The sequence below is a fragment of the Cynocephalus volans genome, chromosome 2, assembly GCF_027409185.1.
Source record: "Cynocephalus volans isolate mCynVol1 chromosome 2, mCynVol1.pri, whole genome shotgun sequence".
In the NCBI taxonomy this organism is placed as follows: domain Eukaryota; kingdom Metazoa; phylum Chordata; class Mammalia; order Dermoptera; family Cynocephalidae; genus Cynocephalus; species Cynocephalus volans.
The window spans coordinates 161545026-161565277 of NC_084461.1; the positions used below are offsets into that span (position 1 = coordinate 161545026).

Below are 20252 nucleotides of genomic sequence, written 5' to 3' on the forward strand. Positions count from 1 at the left end.
GCTGATCAGTTGATTGCTTTTTGACCTTGTGTTTTCTACCTTCATTGTCACATGATCCAGAGAGGTCCAGCAGGCTGATGTTGAAAGGAGGCTGTTGGGTCTCAATTTGCATAACCTCAGGATATAGCAAAGTAAGCTAAGTAAAAGAGCTAGGAAAGGAAAAAAAATCTAGTAAATACCATTATGAGAAATGATTATAAGTGTGAAAAATGAAAGTTAGATTTACTGTCTTACCATACATGCACTACAACAAATTCTGGGAGAACTAAAAAATTAAACATAAGGAAAACTCTTAAATAGAAGCAATGGACTTGTCTTAATTCTGCTAAGAATGTATTTCCAATTTATAAAATAGAAATACCAGTCACAAGATTAATTTGGTAGGAAAAAATAAAGTAGATAAATATGCTGGATAGTACACATAAAATTAAATGCTTAATAACCCAGACATATAAGGGGTCTTCAAAAAGTTCATGAAAAGATTTGTATTATCTTTTAATTCTATTTTTCCACAGACTTTTTGAAATATGCTGGTTGTCACAGATCTATAAAGATAATACTTGGTTTTATTGAATGGATAATACAAATAGATTGTTTATGTAAGAATCAGCATAGATAATTATAGTAATTGGTGAATTTGATAACATAATGCTAAGCCCTTTATACACTATCTCTGAATATTATTATCCCCATATTAATGATGAATTTTACAAAGGTCAGATGATTGTGCCAAGGTTATACAACCAACGTTTGACAGAGCCTGATTGAGCCCAGCTCTATCCAATAAAGCTCACCTTCTTGTACCTAATTATGACTTCTGAAAGTATGTGCTTCCTAGATAACTAAAGAAATAATAGCAAAAACATAGCACTTACTATGTTATAGATTGAGCACTTTATGTATATTAACCCATTTAATCCTTACAACAAGTTTATGAGATACCAATATTATCTCAGTTTTACAAATGGGGAAATAGAGGCATAGAAAAGTTAAGCTTGCAGTTAATCACTGTGCTGTGCTGCATCTCTGAAGTAATACTTAATTATAAGATAAAACCTCATAACTATTACACTCATAAAGGTAAAATGATCAGATATAATGTATCACTGAGAGGATACAGGCATAATTTTGATTGTATTGTAAATTATATTCACTTCTGAAGTGCATTCTGATCACAGGCGCCACCAAAGTGAGTCATAACCTTTAGTGGGATTTATTACAAAGAAATAATTCAAAAGAGAAAAAAATTCAAAGGTGTTAATGTGCTGTTGGTAATAATGGTCGAGGGTAGAGAACCGACACACCACAATTGAAATAGTGAGGGAAAGGAACATTAACTGAGTTCTAGTACTGTTGCTGGAGTTGTTCTAGTCATTGTACTCGGTTATTTCAAACTTATTCCCCAGAACAACTTCATGAGGTAGGTGATGCTGCCATTGTTACAGAGGAGCAAACTGCAAGCTGAGGGTCAGGTGTGTGATAGAATCAGATCTTTTTTTTGGTGGTTGGCCGGTACAAGGATCCAAACCCTTGACCTTGGTGTTACAGCATTGCGCTGTAACCAACTTAGTTAACCGGCCAGCCCTTTTCTGGCCCCCAAATATGGGGCCCTTAACAGTACCATCATGAGGACAGTACAATATTATGTTATTAACAATTATAAGTACATAGATGTGGGAATCTGTGAAGTTATTTTAATTAATAAAAACTTCAGGGGGCTGGCTGGTTATCTCAGTTGGTTAGAGTGTAGTACCAATAACACCAAGGTACAGGGTTTGATCCTTGTACTGGCCAGCCACCAAAACAAAACAAAAAACATTCAATATGTACCTACTAATTTAATCTACAAAGTACATTATGATATGATTGTTTACAGAGGTCATAGGAATCATCTCATAGAATTATTTGGCTTAGGAATAGCTTTCTTCTATATTTAATTAAATATATATTTTTAATGTGTGCCCTAGAGCTAGCTCTGTCCTGCCCTACTTAGCACTTGACCCTGAAATTATGTAGATTTAAGAATTTTTAAGTTATGCACGTCAGGCCTAGAGAAATGTATGGAACTATTGGCATCCTTAGATGACAAGAATGTTTGGTTAGGTAGAAAGCCATTGTCTTGTAGTAAAGAACTTCAACTTTGTAGTCAAACAGCTAAGGTTTGAACTGAATCTCAGTTTCATTGACATTGACATTTCACTTTTCTGTTTCTACCACAATATTTTTTAAAGATTAAATGAGAGAATTAATGTGAAGATTTAGTAAGAGTCTAGCATATAGTAAGTTCTTAATAAGCTAGCTGCTATCATTATCAATAGACATTTATTATTTAACTTTTAAGAGAAGGTTTTACTTGACGTCACAGTTGAGGTCTGTTAAACTACTACTGTCTGTTGCTGCATACTCAGTGACTTAAAACAACCATTTTATTTGGCTCACAATTCTCTGGGTTGGTAATCTGGGCTTGGCTCAACTGGATGGTTTTTCAGGGCTGGGCTGTGCTTCCCTGTTCTCGGTTGGCCTTGTCTCCATGGGGCCTGATCACAGGTGGCAGAAGAGTGCCTAGCTGAAGAATGGAGAATGCGAGGCCTCGTGAGGCCCAAGCTGCTGACTCACACGGCACTGCTTCTTCTGCATGCTGTTGGTTGAAGTCATGAGGCTAACTGCATTCAAAGAGTGGTCAGTAGAGTTCACCTTTTGATGGGAGTTTCTCATCATTTTTAAATCTACCATATAGACTAAATAATGGAAAACCCTGTTTTTCATTTTTGAATGTCAGGACATTGTTAAAAGACTCAATGTAGCATATTTATAAAAAGAAGTCAGTTTTGATATAATTGGTAACTGAAATTTTAAAAAAGATTCTTTTAGAAAAACCGACCTTGTTTTTAGAAAATCTTTACTATTAGAGTAATTAAAATGAAGACATAATTTTAATTTATCTCTAAAAGATAAAGTCACTGTTGAAAAAATAACCAAATACAGTTTTTTGTAAATTAACCCAAGGTCAAAGGTTTAGATTCCTGTAACAGCCAGCTGCCAAAGGCAAAAAAAAATAGTAAAGGATAAATTTAAAAATTTTTTCAAAATTAAAAATATACCATGTAATATTCAGTGTATTTTAAAATACCATATAGTATTAAACTGTTTAATCTTGTCATTATATATTAATAAGTGAAATAATTTGTGTCAAATACGGTAGGTGGCGCTGTGATAAAACTTTTGTTCCTGGAAAGAGTTAAGTCAGGATTCATCTGTACTCTTACTTGTGTTGTGGTGAAAAAAAAAGACATATTTCTAAGTAAGGCAAGTCTGGACGACTTTGCTTAACCTGATACATATTTATTTTTAATGTTTATTTTTTTTAAACTACAACATTAAATAAATGTTAGTGTTCCTTGAACTAAATTCAGCTAAAACCAAAAATGGAATGTACTGTAAATTGATCCAGAGGCACAGATTTTAATTTCTCAAAATTCTTTCACATGTATTTTAATTTCATACAAGTTATTCTCATTCCTTTTTTTTTTTTTGGCCTCTGGCATGTATAGGGATCCGAATCCTTGCCCCTGAGCTCTAACCAACTGAGCTAACCACCCAGCGTCTCAGCTTCTAGTTTTTAATAGCTAGGGTTTTAAATTGTTTCTTTATTGTTTATATAAGCCGAAACAGCAAAGAATTGCTGCATGGGGCCAGAAGACAGTAGATTTTAATGTGGTGATTCTGTCCCAACTTCCAGTGTATTTCAAGGTACTCTTGAGCTTTCTCCTTTAAACAGAAATCTCAGTAGAAAAATTAGCTCACTGTTACTTAAACAGCATGAACAGGTTTTTATTCCTCTGAATAGTAGTTTGAAGAGTTTTAGAAAACTTAAACATTATACATTTTAAAGCACAATGTAAAGCTGCTATAAGAGTATTGACAGGTTGTTTGGTGCATTGAAGTGTAAGTATAAAGTATCTTAATACTTCATTTGCATTGACTCTGGTTGAATTAGTGCTTCCCAATCCTGGCTTTACAGGCTTCCCAGTCATCTGTGTAACATCCTCAAGAAAGTTCCAGGGATTCTGATCCAGCAGGTGCCATCATAGGGCTGGCCTTGGTCTTGCTGCCATTCTTAATGGCAGATGTGTCATGAAAAGTAGCACACCAGAGTACATCCAGTCTTCTGAAGTTGGCTTTGAATGGCCTAATGTTTGATCTTTCCTAGGAGAGAGAAATCCTTGTTTAAAATCGATTGAGCAAGTTTGTATAGGACTGGCTGTTTAGCTCAGTTGGTTAGAGTGTAGTGTTATAACACCAAGGTCAAAGGTTCAGGTCTCCATGCCAGCCAGCTGCCAAAGGAAAAGATAAAAAGTTTGTATTATGAAGTTACATTTTGCAATGGGTAGACATTTAGAAAGCAACAACAACAAAAAATGTGGGGATGCTTCAGAAACTAAATGGAAAATTCGAATTACAAGATAATACAAGTCTTTCCATGAACTTTTTGAAGACCCCTTAAATAATCTTGGAAGCTGTTGTAAACATAGAAATACTGATGCTGTTTAAATATTTGGAAGCATGTAGTAGTTATAATCAAATATGGAACATAAAAATTTATGGTATTTATTATTAATCTTCAGTTATATTTCTTGATATAAAAAAGAAATGGGGCTTGTCATTTTAGTGTTAAAATATGAAAATTCTAGGGCCAGCCTGTGGCTCACTTGGGAGAGTGTGGTGCTTATAACACCAAGGCCACGGGTTCAGATCCCTATGTAGGGATGGCCAGTTAGCTTACTTGGGAGAGTGTGGTGCTGACAACACTGATTCAAGGGTTAAGATCCCCTTACCAGTCATCTTTTTTTTAAAAAAAGAAAATTCTAAATGAAGTTCACCCTGTCATAATGTAATGATGCCTCTACTCTTCATTTGAGTTCTAACAAATTTCTCAGGTAGGAAAATTCTAAATTTAGCTTATCATCTCTTGTCACTTAATTTTTGTTTCTCTTTTGAATTCGTTAAAGTGATGATATTCGCTTTTTACCTTCTGTTTCTAATTACCAGCTAGACTACTGATATGGCAGTTGATTATACATATTGTTTTTCAGCTGATTACCTGGCTCAGGCATTTGATTCTCTTTGTTTGGACTTGAAGACAGATGAAGGAAAAGCCTTGTTTTTGGAGTATCAAGCTGTTCCTGTAATATTAAGTCATCTAAGAATATCCAGTAAAGGACTGCTATCCAATGTTATTGATAGTTTGCTTCAGATGACAGTGGAATCCAGTAAGTTTTTAAGTTTTACATATGTAAAGAAATGAGAATGGGCAAGGCTGGCAAGTTAGCTCAGTTGTTTAGAGCACAGCCTTATAACACTGAGGTAACGGTTCAGATTCCTATACTGGCCAGTGGCAAAAAAAAAAAAAAAAATTGGGATGATTTTTCTATCCTCATCTGGTCCAAATACATAATTCCACATGTCAGACACTATTGCATTTTAAAATTTAAATGCTTAAAAAATATTTTTTACAGCTGTGTAATTTAGTCATTAATAACATCACTAAAAAATATAACCCTTGGTCTGGATTTTCACTAACTTAGCACAATTTCCATTAAGTCATCTGTTATGTGGGTACACTCTGCAAATGTTACTTACATATTCGAACCTCTTTCTCTTTTCTCTTTTATCCTATCGTTCCAACAGCTCTAATTGTATATTCCCTGTTTGATCAGAAAGAGAGATCATCAAATATATCTCCACCTAGAGTGGGAGTAATGACCCAGACATAACTCCTATTGTCACCTGTTCAGCCTTACTGTTTTATTGGAGAGATTGGGGGTGGGGCACTTCAGTTATGTGGCTACTCTGTTCTATTCGTGTTTGTAATGTTTTGTAGTCTGTGGAGTTTTTTTTCTTTTTAGTCTTTATATCTGTATAACAAGTTCTTTTAACTTGCTGTTAGCTGTGTCTGACTTAGGCAGGTGTGGGGACGCTGACCACAGATGTTTTCATTTGCTTCTGTTGGCGTTGCTCTTCAAGTCTCATGTAACTTCTCAGCTTGTCTCAAGCAGCCATTTTGCTCTAATCTTTTTCATTGGCAGTCTGCCTTTTCCCTATACCCCGTCCCCTTTACAGAACTTCTAAAAATAGAATGTTTGTGCTTTCCAGAGGTGGAAATTCAAGGTGGAAGGCCATTGCTGCACGTGGTAGTAGACAGCCTATGGAATTGGTGCCACTTGTGGGGACTCCTTGATGGTTGGATTCAAAGCATGATTGTGCTTCTGTCTAGGTACATTTGGCGTATGGTTCCACATTTTCAGTTCACGTTAGTATATGGTGGTGTTTTTCCTTTACAACACTTTCTGTGAGGAAGCCCTGACAGGGATACTGGGCCTAGAAAATTTAGGTAACTTGAGGGATTCCAAGCTAGACAGAGGTAGAATTGAGACTCAAAGCCAGGTCTCTGACTCTAGAGGTAAAGCTCATTGTACCATAGTACAGTTATTAGGTTTTCCAGGTTTGCTTTTTTCTCCTGAGATTTGTCCTGAAATGTCAGATGTTCTCTGACGTATTTTATCAATACTGTTAGCCATTTGTAACTAACATGTTAAGATATTGGGCCTAGATTAGTAATCTTGGGCTTTTGTATCTCAGTTTACTATGTAAGGAGTAGAATAAAAAGTGAAAAGTTAGTGAACTAGTGGGGCACAGAGACCTAAGATTAAGTGACCAGATTTCCAACTTCTTTCACAGAAGTTTTTTTTTTCTTTTTTTTGGTGGCTGGCTGGTGCAAAGATCAAACCCTAGACCGTAGTGTTATCAGCCTCATACTCTAACCAACTGAGCTAACTGACCAGCCCTTGAGAAGAAAAATGTTTTTTAATAAGAAAAACAAAAATCCTACTATACAGAAGTATCTATTCATCAAAAAGAAGTTTTTCTAATTATGTCTAACAGATGATGTCTTTCTCATTGTAGTTAGAGGAAAACTAAATATAATTTAAGAAAATGGTTAACCTGCTTGGGTGAAATGACTTTGTGGGACTACAAATTCACATTTGGAGAAATCACGTTAGATCAAGTCAACAGTCCTTCACATTTGTTTGCTTTTGTTCAAGTTACTCAAATCCAAAGTTATGCCTTTCTCACTCAAATTGAGTAAATAAAACAGTTCCTAATGCTGATTACTATGAAAGCCATATTTTTTTAATGATGGCAGACTTTTAGAAGATCAGAAAAGGGCAAATCTTTGATGATGTCTGACTGAAGCATGTTTACTTGCTTGACATGTTTTCTGTTTTCAATGTAAATCCAGTATCTGTTAGACAGCCAACACAGTTTGTTGAAGGCATAAACAAATGATAGACCAAAATGCAGCAGATACTTCTGTATATTTTGGTTTTTCATTTTGTTTTGTTTTGTTGTAGGTTTTGAGATTGGAAACTCTTGACCATATACATAATGTCTACATGCCGTTTTCTTAAGATGGCAGAAAAAAGTTGTTGCCAAAGAATTCTTGATAGAATAGATTTGCAGATGGCTTATCTAACCTAATTAATGGGTATTGGTGGCCAGCTGTGTGAGGTGCTGTGTTTCACAGCAGTGTGTTTCCAGTGCTCTGTGGAGCCTGGGGCTTCCTCAGGAGCCTTCATGGGCTGGGAGAAAGTGTCAGTGGGCTGAGCTCTAAGTGCCTATGACTGGTTCACTAAGAGGTCATTACAGAAACTTAGCATTAAAAAACCTGTGACATAATTTGACAGTAATTTTATGTCTGTTAACTAATAATAATTAAAAATATTTGGATTTATATTTTGTATGCTTTCTTTAAAATTTTTATTTTTCTAGTATTTTTTAAATGGCATGTTGTAAAAGTGTGATGGATTCTCTGTTTTGCATTGAAAATTTGAGAAGACTGGTCCCTCACAACAGTAGTTTGAGAGGTGTCGGCTGCCCCGTCTCTGCTGGATGTCTGTGGGAAGCCATGTGATAGGCAATGGTGCTGCAGAACACTTTTTCCTTCTCTTCTCCCTGTGTCCTTCCCCCAGATTCATTTTTTCAGATATGAGACGAGTTATTAGCTGCATAGGTATTGTTTTTGAAAGCTGCTAAATGCATTTCTTTGAGTGTAAATTAAGATCTCCACCTTGATTTATCCTGCTGTATGTATTGTGAGCACAATTCTTTTTCAGATTGAGGGCTTCTGATTATATCTGTTTTTGGCATGGGTATATATCATGTAACTTAGCAGTGTTGCTTTTAGAAAATTACTTTGTGGTTTCTTTTTTTTTCCCTGTCAGTGGTTAAACCCACTTATCTGGGTTTAGCTGTGTAAGAACTTGAGTCTTATTTTATTGGAAAGAATCCTTTCCTTTTCTTGTCAGACTTAGTTTAAATGGAGGTATTTAAGGTTGTATTATTTAGTTTATTCTCTCTTGTGGCCTAGAAACTTCCTTGTCTAGGTAATATGCTGCTGTTTAACATTTGAATGGCAATAATGTATTTGAGTACATTTTGCAGACTTTTTCTGATAAAAATAAACTTTACTTAAAAAAAAAATAGAAATTTGGAAAACTACAAACTGGCCAAAAGAAATAGTTTTGGGGGAATAGGAAAAATGTTGGTCACAGGATACAAAATTTCAGTTAGGAGGAATAAGTTCAGGAAATCTGTTGGATAACATGGTGATTATAGTTAATAACAATGTATTGTGTACTTGAAAATTGCTAAGAGAATACAGTTGATCCTTGAACAACACGGGATGAACTGCATGGGTCCATTTATATGCACTTATGTATGGTATCAATAAATACAGTATAGTACTACAAATGTAATATCCTTTATGATTTTCTTTTTTTTTATTATTAAGAATATTCATGAGATACAAAGCTAATTGTCACCCCTCCTGCGCATGATGTGAGGGCCAGATTCATACTGGGGGCATACCCATTACCAGAAATTGCTTTTGTACCCCTTGTCCCCACCCAATTGTCCCCCAACCTCCCTCCCCCTCCCCCCGACTCCACTTTGTAGCCCTAGGAATGTGACCTCTCTCTGTTAGACCATGGCACTACTGTGGTCTTTCTTTCCTTCCTTCCTTTCTCTCTTAGCTCCCAAATATGAGTGAGCACATATGGTATTTATCCCTCTCTGCTTTGCTTATTTCACTCACCATAAGTTTCTCCAGGGTCATCCATGTTGTTGCAAATGGATGTATTTCGTTCTTTTTTATGGCACAGTAGTATTCCATAGTGTATATATATACCACAGTTTCCTTATCCAATCGTCCATTGATGGACATTTAGGTTGGTTCCATATCTTGGCAGTTGTTAACAGAGCTGCAGTGAACATGGGAGTGTCTCTTTGACATGATGATTTCCATTCCTCTGGATATATACCCAGAAGAGGGATTCTGGATCATATGGAAGATCTATCTGTAGTTGTCTGAGAAACCTGCATATTGTTTTCCATAGTGGTTGTACTAATTTACAGTCCCACCAGCAGAGCAGTTGAGTACCCTTCTCTCCACATACTCACCAGCATTTGTTATTCACCATCTTTTTGATTATAGCCAGTCTAACTGGAGTGAGGTGGTATCTCAGTGTGGTTTTAATTTGCATTTCCCTGATGACTGGTGATGTTGAGCATTTTTTCATGTATCTGTTGGCCATTTGTATGTCTTCCTTTGAAACATGTTTATTCAGCTCCTTTGCCCATCTTTTAATTGGGTCATTTTTTTTTTTTTACTGTATAATTGCTTGAGTTCTATGTATATTCTGGATATTAATCCCTTGTTGGATGCATAGTTAGCAAAAATTTTCTCCCACTCTGTAGGTTGTCTTTTCACTCTGTTGATAGTTTCCTTTGCTGTGCACAAACTTTTTAGTTTGATATAGTCCCATTTGTTTATTTTTTCTTTTGCTGCTTATGCTTTCAGGCTCATGTTCATAAAGCCTGTGCCCAGACCTAAATGCTGAAATGTTTCACCTATACTTTCCCTTAGTAATTTTTCAGTTTCAGGTCTTATACCTAGGTCTTTAATGCACTTTGAGTTGATTTTAGTGTATGGTGAGAGATGCATACCTAGTTTCATTCTTGTGAATATGGATATCCAGTTTTCCTAGCACCACTTGTTGAAGAGGTAATCTTTTCCCCAATGTAGAGTTTTGTTGCCTTTGTCTAATATCAGATGGCTGTAAGCCTGAGGAGTGATTTCTGGGTTCTCTATTCTACTCCACTGGTCTGAATGTCTGTTTTTATACCAGTACCATGCTGTTTTGGTTACAGCAGCTTTGTAGTATAATTTGAAGTCAGGCAGAGTTATGTGTCTGGCTTTGTTTTTTTTGCTCAGGATTGCTTTGGCTATTCGGTGTCTTTTGTTTTTCCGTATGAAAGGTAAGATTGTTTTTTCCATTTCTGTGAAAAATGTCACTGGTATTTTGATGGGGATTGCATTGAATCTGTAGATCATTTTGGGTAGTATAGACATTTTCACAATGTTAATTCTTCTAATCTAATAGCATGGAATATCTTTCCATCTTTTTGGGTCTTCTTTAATTTCTTTCAGAAGTGGTTTATAGTTCTCATTGTAGAGGTCTTTCACCTCCTTGGTTAAATTGATCCTTAGGTATCTTTTTTTTTTACATGACAATTGTAAATGGGCTTACTTTCTTTATTTCTCTCTCTGTTAATCCATTATTTGAGTATATAAATGCTGCTGATTTGGGGGCATTTATTTTGCATCCTGCAGCATTCCTGAAGTCATTAACCAGCTCTAGGAATTTTTTGATAGAGTCTTTAGGTTTGCTTTTTTTTAATACAGTATCATGTCATCTGCAAAAAGAGAAAGTTTGACTTCATCTTTTCCAATCTGGATTCCCTTTTTTTCTTTCTCTTGCCTGATTGCTCTAGCTAGTACCTCCAGGACTATGTTAAATAGAAGTGGTGAGAGTGGACATCCTGTCTTATTTCTGTCCTTAAGGGGAAGGCCTTCAATTTTTCCCCATTCAGAATGGGGCAGTGGGCTTGTCATAAATGGCTTTTATTGTGTTGAGATATTTTCCTTCTATACCTAATTTGTTGAGAGTCTTTATCATGAATGGATGTTGAATTTTGTCAAGTGCTTTTTCAGCATCTATTGAGATAATCATATGGTCTTTGTCCTGGAGTTTGTTGATATGATGTTTCACATTTATTGACTTTCGTATGTTAAATCATCCTTGCATCCCTTTTTTTTGTTGGAAGATTGCTAATTACTGCTTCAATCTCCTTGCTCCTTATTGGTCTGTTTAGGTTTTCTATCTCTTCTTGGTTCAGTCTTGGTAATTTATATGTGTCTAGAAACTTATCCATATCTTCCAGATTTTCAAATTTGTTGTCATACAGTTGTTTATAATAGTGTCTAATGATTCTTTGTATTTCTGTGATATCACTTGTAATGTCTCCCTTTTCATTTTTAATTTTTTTATTTGGGTCTTCTTTTTTTTGTTAATCTAGCTAATGGTGTCTATTTAATTTATCTTCTTGAAAAACCAACTTTTAGTTTTGTTGATCTTTTCTATTTCTATTGTTTTTTGGGTCTCTATTTCATTTAGTTCTGCTCTGTTTTAATTATTTCTTTCCGTCTACTCTCTCTAGGTTTGGATTGTTGTTGTTTTTCAAGTTCTTTGAGGCATAGTGTTAGGTCGTTTATTTGAAGTCTTTCCATTCTTTTGATATAAGCATTTACTGCAATAAATTTGCCTCTTAGTACTGCTTTTCAGTATCCCATAGGTTTTGTTATGATGTGTCTTTATTTTCATTAGTATGTAGAAATTTTTTGATTTCCTGTTTAATTTCTTCTTGGACCAATAGGTCATTCAGGTGCCTATTATTTAGTTTCCATGTATTTGTATAGCTTCCAGCATTTTGCTTATTGATTATTTCCAGTTTTAGTCCATTGTAGTCTGAAAAGATAGTTGTAATGATTTCAGTTTTTTAAAATTTGCTGAGACTAGATTTGTGACCTAATATGTAGTCTATCCTGGAGAATGTACCATGACCCGATGAGAAGAAAGTGTATTCTTTAGCTGTTGGGTGAAATGTTCTGTATATATCTGCCAAGTCCAGTTGGTCTAGGGTGTTGATTAAATTCTGTGTCTCTTTGTTGACTTGTTGCCTGGAAGACCTGTCCCATACTGAGAGAGGGGTATTCAGATCACCCACTATTAGTGTATTAGGTCCTATCTCTTTCTTTAGGTTTAAGAGTGTTTGCTTAATATATCTAGGTGCTCTGGTATTGGGTGCATACATGTTTATGATTGTTATGTCTTCTAGCTGGATAGATCCCTTTATCATTATATAGAGGCCTTCTTTGTCTTCTTTATGATTTTTGGTTTAAAGTCTATTTTGTCCGATATAAAAATAGCTACTCCTGCTAATTTTTGGTTTCCACTTGCATGGTATATCTTCTTCTATCTGTTCACTTTTAGTCTGCGTGTCTCTACTGGTGAGGTGGGTCTCTTGAAGACAACATATACTTGGGTCTAGCTTTTTAATCCAGTCAGTTAGTCTGTGTCTTTTGAATGGGGAGTTTAGTCCATTCACAGTTAGAGTAGTTATTGACAAGTGTTTCTTAATTCCTGTCATTTAAATGCTTCTTGTTTAGGTGGTTTAAATATCTTTTGATCATTATTTCCCCTTTTATTTCTCTTCTTCAATGTTAGTTGGGAATTTAAGGTGGAATGATTTAGCTTCTTTCTCTTTCTTCCTGGAATTTTTGTTTTCATGTGGGTTTTGCTCTTTCTTGTGTATTTGTGATAGTGGTCACCATTATTCAGATTCCAGATGAACAACTCCCTTGAGAATTTCTTGCAGGGCTGGTCGTGTAGTGGTGAACTCCCACACTTTTGTTTGTCTGGGAAATACACTATTTCTCCCTCATTTCTGAAGGAGAGCCTTGCTGGGTAAAGAATTCTTGGCTGGCAATTTTTTTCTTTTAGTATTTTGAATATATCATTTGACTTTCTTCTGGCCTGTAGGGTTTTGGTTGAGAAGTCTGCTATTAGTTTGATGGGGGTTCCCCTATAAGTGACCTGACGCTTTTCTCTTGCTGCTTGTAGAATTCTCTCTTTGTCTTTGAGCTTTGCAAATTTAACTATAATATATCTTGGGGAGGATCTTTTTGGGTTGAATCTATCTGGGGACCTTTGAGCTTCCTGGATTTGAAGGTCTGTATCCTGCCCTACACCTGGGAAGTTTTCTGTTACTCTGAGTACCTTTTCCTTTTTCCTCCCCTTGAATACCCACAATTCAGATGTTAGAGTGCTTGAGGTTGTCTGCTATCTCTCTTAGATTTTCCTCATTATTTTTAATTCTTTTTTCCTTTTTTTGTCTGCCCGAGTTATTTCAAAAAGACCATCTTCAAGCTCTGAAATTCTTTCTTCTGCCTGCTCTAGCCTGCTGTTCAAGCTCTCAGTTGTGTTTTTTATTTCATTGAGTGAATCTTTCATTTCTAGAAGTTCTGCTACTCTCTTTTTTAAGGTATTAATCTCTTTGTAGATTTCTTCCTTCATACTCTGGATATTTTTTCTTGTTTCATTGTGTTCTTTAATTGAATCTTCCTTTATTTCTTCAAGTTTGCTTAAGATCATTGCTCGAAATTCTTTTTCAGACATTTCAAGGATTCCCTGTTCCTTGGAGTCTGACTTTGGAGCATTACTGTATTCTTTTGGTGGTGCCACTTCTTCTTGATTGTTTGTACTTCTAGTATTTTTTTTTTGCTGATGCTTGGTCATTTGGTAGAGGGTTTGCTTCTTCTGTTAACACTGAGGTTGGCTGTGGAGTGGCCCTTGTTGCTCCTGTGGGGGGTGAATTGTCTTTGCTTGACGGTAGGTGTGGTGGTGGTTATGTTAAACCACCTTGGTTCCTGTTCCAAACTCTGTGGTCATAGAATGAGCACCTAGCATTGTGCAGTTCTGCTGGGCCAAACTCGGCAAGTCAGATCCCGTAGGCTGGTGCTCCCCCCTGGGTCCGAGGCAGGGTGAGGGGCCACGTCCAGCCATGCGGTTCCACTGGCCGCTGTTTCTGCCACCACCACCAGGCTCACCTGGGCCTATGATTTTCTTAATAATGTTTTCTTTTCTCTAGCTTATTTTATTGTAACAATACAGTATATAATACATATAACATACAAAATATGTGTTAATTGATTGTTTATATTATCAGTAAGGATTCCAGTCCACAGTACACTATTGTTAAGTTTTCAGGAGTCAAAAGTTAGATGCAGATTTTTGACTGGGGGGGTGAAGTGGGGGACAGTGTAGGCAACGCCCCAGCCCCCATGTTGTTCAAGGGTCAAATGTATAGTTTAAATGTTCTCACCACACACACACACACACACACACACACACACACACACACACACACACACACAAATGCGAGATAATAGATTTAGCCATTTCACAGTATATACATGTATCAAAACGTCATGTTGTACACCATAAATATACACAATTTTTATTTGTCAATAAAAAAAGAAACATATCCCAGAAAAAAAAAGTAGTCATTATCAAAAGATAGTACATTTACTTACTGTGAACATTTACTTCCTATCTTTTTTCTGTGAATGGTTTTTAGAGTGATGTTGGTTAGTGCTTTCTGTTGTTTTGTTTAACATGATTAGATTCTAGTGTTTATACAGTTGCATACTTGCAATCAGGTTATGTTTATCTGTTTTAAATTTTAAAATGCAAGAAAATCTTAGGAGATATTGCAAGGAAATACCCTTGAGTTGTATTTAAATTCTGTCTGTGAACATAAATAAGAAAATGTAATAAAGTTAAAGATAGCAAAGAATCATCAAATACTTTGTACTACATTCCATGCATTAAACTTCTATAGATCTGGAACTTATTTCTGAGCATGTATTTCTTAGTTGGTGCAGCTACTGTTTTTCATTGGCAGTAAATTTTTCCTGATTTGGGCACCATCACTTTTTCTCTTCTTGCTGTTTTTAATTTATTCTGTCACTCTATGATTCTTTTATTATTAAGGAGATTAAAGGAAGGATAATTTCAATGAAAATTATAGATGCACTAGTTCCAACAAAGCACTAACCTAGTGCACACTCTCCCATATTTCTAGTAGGTACATATAACCTGTTAAAAGTTTTCGTATAGAAGAATTTCTTTTATGAGGAAACAGGATGGGAAGATTTATATTTAGTAACTGAAGAATATATATTTTTAAAAGTTTCATGAAAGTTAACATCTAGAGCAAAGGCAAGTGAGTATGTGGTATTTTCAAGAAACAGCAGGGAAGCCAGTGCAGCTGCAGCAGAGTGAGTGAGTGCAGAGTAGTAGAAGGGTCCGAACAGGAAAGGGCTGCATTGGGAAGGGCCTTGCTGGCCACCATCAAGACTCGGGGATTTTTATGTAGTAAAACTCCTTAATCTTTTCTTTCTATTCTGGTTTGTTGAACATAATGTTATGAGCTTTTTTGCATATTTCTGTGTAGCCTTTATTTTTAATTGTTTTTTAATATTTCATTATGTTCATGTACTATCATTTGTTATTATTTACTAAGGCAATTGAGTCTTGTGGGAAGTTTCTGTGAAGTTTGATTTTTAAAAAACTGACTCATTGGCCTTCTTTCCCTGCACAAAAGAGCTTTCAAGTAGCTTTTGGTGAACTACTTCAGGGATATGTGGCATGGGGAATATAATAAACTAACCTAAGAGTCCCTCTGTAACCTCTGAAGTTTGCTTAAGAGTCAATTAGTACATGTAGCCATACATTTGATTGGTCTCTGAATGCTGCCAGATTTAAAACTCTATTAAAAGTTGCATAATTTAATGATGCTTGCATTCCCTAGTCTGACACTATAATAGGATCTCTTTTTCTAAGGTACAAGTCTGGCCTTTTTGCTGCGTAACACTGCATAGTATGAGCCCTTTTTTGGCTAAGCTTTAGGTTTGTGATGTAGCCTTTCTTGAGAAAACTTATACACATATTTTATGGAACAAAAACAAAAACAGCATTGTATATGATATGGAGTAAAATTTCACCCACCAATTAGTGTGGTAGAAAAAGATGAGAAATCAAATAATTAAATATACAGATGATAAATACACTTATTTTTACTTATTTTGAAAAAAAGATAAGAGTTTTTTGGCTATTTAACTTAAGGATTTTTTTAAAAACAAAATTACATTTACTGTTTTAAAGGTAACCCCGTTCACATAACTCATAATTTCAGAGATAGAAAAGTGAAAAGTCTTCCTTCAGTCACCATTTCCCTTCCTGGAGGGAATCAACACACACACACACACACACACACACACACACACACACACACACACACACACACACACACACACACACACACACACACACACACACACACACACACACACACACACACACACACACACACACACACACACACACACACACACACACACACACACACACACACACACACACACACACACACACACACACACACACACACACACACTGATTTTTTCCATTTTATCACAAGAATGCTAGCATGTTATATGTGTGTTGTTGTCAGCAATATGTCTTCGAGGTGTTATACTTGTTATGTAATTTCTTCAATTAAAATTCATTCATTTAAGCAGACCAGTGTTGATATTTGGAGTGTTTCTAGTCTTCTGTTAATATAAACAGTGCTCCTATGAATAACCTTATACAAAATTAAGTTTGTACATGTGGGAAATTATCTGGTGGTAGTTATTTTGAATTCTCTGGTAAATTATATATCTCCATTTCATTAGAGTCAGTTCCGAGAGATTTATCTTTTTCTTCTTTTTGGAAACTATTTTCTTATTTCTTCTTTTTTCTTGACTCTTTCTGTTAGTGTTTGTATGTTAAACACAAAAGCCACCTCTCTTAGTCTTCACATGAAGACAGAGATTCAAACCTTCCTGCCTCTCCCATACTCTTTTTTTGTTCTTAGCAGCCCCTAGGAGTCTAGAGTATACTAGGTCCCTTTAGCATCCCAATCCAGAGAGACTGAAGTCATTTTCTCAGGCAATCCCCAGATAAGGTTGACTATTGGACATGCAGTGCACCTCTTTCCCTTCCCAGGTAGAAGCCGAGAGCTGGGATTTTTCAGCAGCTCGCTCTGTGCTAAGCCAGAAGTGGGCTTGCAGATGGGGTGGCCATGGTGACCAACGGCCCAAACTGCCTACAGTGTGCAGGATCTTATCAGTGCTCTGAGACAGGCTAGACAGCTGCCAGTCCTTTGCATAGTCCCTGGAAATGTTGAGACTTTGAGTATACCTCTGACTTTGAGTATACCTCTTTCCCTCCATGGGGAGAAGCTGGGGGCTGGGCAGGGGGGTGGTTCCTCTCATGTGGAACTGTGTAAGGGATTATGGCAGTAAGGTATCAGAATTTCCCTACTAGCTTCAGTGTGGCTAGTTTTGCACTCTTCTGGGGTGCAGGAGCCTCTTAAAGTTTCTGGGTTTTACACAAAGGGAATTTGGTCATGAATTGTTGTACAGTCAGTGTGTTGTGGGGGAAGGAGGATCTAGGGCTTCATATTCTGCCACCTCAGTGATGTCATTCATCAGCCTCCCTTTTATACACATGTGATTGCATTTAGGTCCACTCAGATAGGCTGGGATAATCTCACTCTCAAGATCTTTAACTTAGTCACATCTGCAAAGCTTTTGCCATATAAAGCAACATTCGTAGGTTCCAGTGATTAGGGTGTGGGCATCTTTTGGGGAGGCCATTATTCAGCCTGCCGCACTAGTCTTTCATTTTTTTCAGTACCAGTTTTCATGTATACCTGTTGCATTCAAGGTGATTCTATGTATAGGTACAAGCATCTGGCTACTTTATTATGTCTTACAGCACAGTTGTCCTTAAGCATCAACATACTGAAATAATATTACTTTATTATGAATGTCTTTTCTGTTTCCTTTGTATTACAAATGGGACATTATATTGATTTAAAAGATATGTTTAAATATATTATATTGCTTATGGATAGCATCAGGATTATAAAATATTTATTGTAAAAATATGTCACTGAGTCACTAGGTTGAGAACTGCTTCTCTAGTTCAGCTGTATAGATAGATAAATAGATAGATGGATGGATGGATGGAGAACCTGGAGCTCTGAGGAATTGACTTAAATGTTATTACTTGGCTTGTCATGTGAATTGTTTAATGTCACATGGCTAGGGCCAGGGCAGCAATGAGAAAAAGAAGAGGTGGAGACAAGATAGAAACTTTCCCTGGAAGATAGGACCCCAGAACTGAGGGATTCCAGAGCAGAAAGTAGTGGCAGCATTCATTGTGTCTCAAGAATTGGAAAAGAAAAAAAAAGCCTTGGAATTCTCTAAGGAATGGAGCAGTAGCAGGAGGAACAGGGATTTGAAACTGGGAAAATGGCAGAGCAGGAACTTTGTTTGGAGAGTTGTTAGTTATGAGTATGGATTATCCTGCTCCAGGAGAGCCTTTGTCCCTGGACCAGCACTTCCCTCCTCAAGCCTCTAGCAAACTCTTACTCATCGTCAAGAAGTAGCTAATCTTGAGTGCATTCCATACCCTCTCTTTTTCTGAAAAGGAGTGAAGTTGGGCTTGAAAAAAATACCAAAGAGGAGAACGCAGTTGGATGTTTTAAAATACTATCTATTTCAGGGCCAGCCCGTGGCTCTCTTGGGAGAGTGTGGTGCTGATAACACCAAGGCCATGGGTTCGGATCCCTGTATAGAGATGGCTGGTTAGCTTACTTGGGAGATCGTGGTGCTGACAACACCAAGTCAAGGGTTTAGATCCCCTTACCGGTCATCTTTAAAAAATAATTATAAAATAAAATAAAATACTATCTATTTCTAACCCCTTTACCATTGCTTTTTTTTCTTTTTAAATGTTCATTGACTTTTATTCAGTTTGAGGGACAGGCAACTAAAGGTTTTTTTTTGGCTGACATTGAATGTTGCTTTGCTATGTTATAGCTTTTGAGTCATCAGAGCTAGAAATAAAACCTTACTGTAAAAAAAACATTTTGTCCCATGTATAATAGCATGTTAATATCCGAGAGTTAGTGGGTTTTTTTGAAAGATAATTTTATTCTGATTACCTCTTTGTTTTAGAATTCTGAAAGGATTAAAGTAATTGCTATTTGAGAAATACAAGCTTGAGTTCTGAGTGTTTGAACTGCATAAAGTATGTGTGTTCTGGTTAGTTATTGACAGGCTGATGACATTATCATTACCAAAGTCATCACCGAAGTGTGTGTTGACTTGCTGACACGTACGTTTTGAAATTCTGTAACCCCTTTAGAAATGTTAGAAGATTTGGATCGATAATTCTTTTGAGAGATTCAGTGATTGACTTTTAAATTAATGAGAATTGTGTTTATTTTCTTAAGTTGCCGACTAATAGTGTTTTGTCAGATGTCATGTTAATGTAATGTTGGGTCAGGGAGTCTTTACTGCCACTTTTTCCTTCCTGTGGAAGGTAACCTGTAACTGAGATTGACTGTGTCTTCAGGTCATCTTTCTCAAACTAACAATTTAAATATCCTCCATCAAGCTTATGAACTAAATATTTGTGTCAGATATTGTGACTCAAGAAAAGCATTGAAGATTGGAAGAATTAATATTGTTAAAATGGAATTCTACCTGAAGTTATTTACAGATTTAATGCAATTCCTTCACCAATGACATGCTTCACAGAAATAGAAAAACAATCCTAAAATTCACATGGAACTGAAAAAGTTCCCAAACAGCCAAAGCAATCCTGAGAAAAATGAACAAAGCTGGGGGCATCACACTGCCTGACTTCAAATTATACTTCCAAGCTGTAGTGACCACAACTGCATGGTACTGGCATAAAGACAGACACACAGACCAATGGAACAAAATAGAGAGCCCCAAAATAAATTCCTGCACCCACAGCCAATTGATCTTTGTCAAAGGTGCTGAGAATACATATAGGGGAAAAGACAGTCTCAACAAATGATGCTGGGAAAACTAGATATCCACATGCAGAAGAATGATACTACACCCCTACCTCTTACCATATACAAAAATAAACCCAAAGTGGATTAAAGATTTAAATGTAAAACTCAAAACTGTGAAACTACTAGAAGGAAACAGAGGAAATCCATGACATAGGGCTGGGCAAGAAATTTTAAAATAAGACTTCAAAAGCACAAGCAATTAGAACAAAAATAGATGAGTGGACCACATCAAACTAAAAAGCTTTTTGCACATCAAAGGAAACTTAACAGAGTGAAGAGACAGCCTA

General features: G+C 36.3%; 1 protein-coding gene across 2 annotated transcripts in view; it reads left to right on the plus strand.

Annotated features, from left to right (window-relative positions):
• CCDC138 (coiled-coil domain containing 138) overlaps positions 1-20252 on the plus strand; it is a 108206-nt gene that overhangs the window by 77400 nt on the left and 10554 nt on the right. For both annotated transcript variants that reach the window (XM_063086551.1, XM_063086552.1), the window contains one exon: positions 5094-5270. In XM_063086551.1, the coding sequence (XP_062942621.1) occupies positions 5094-5270 (177 nt within the window). The remainder of the gene's footprint in view (positions 1-5093; positions 5271-20252) is intronic.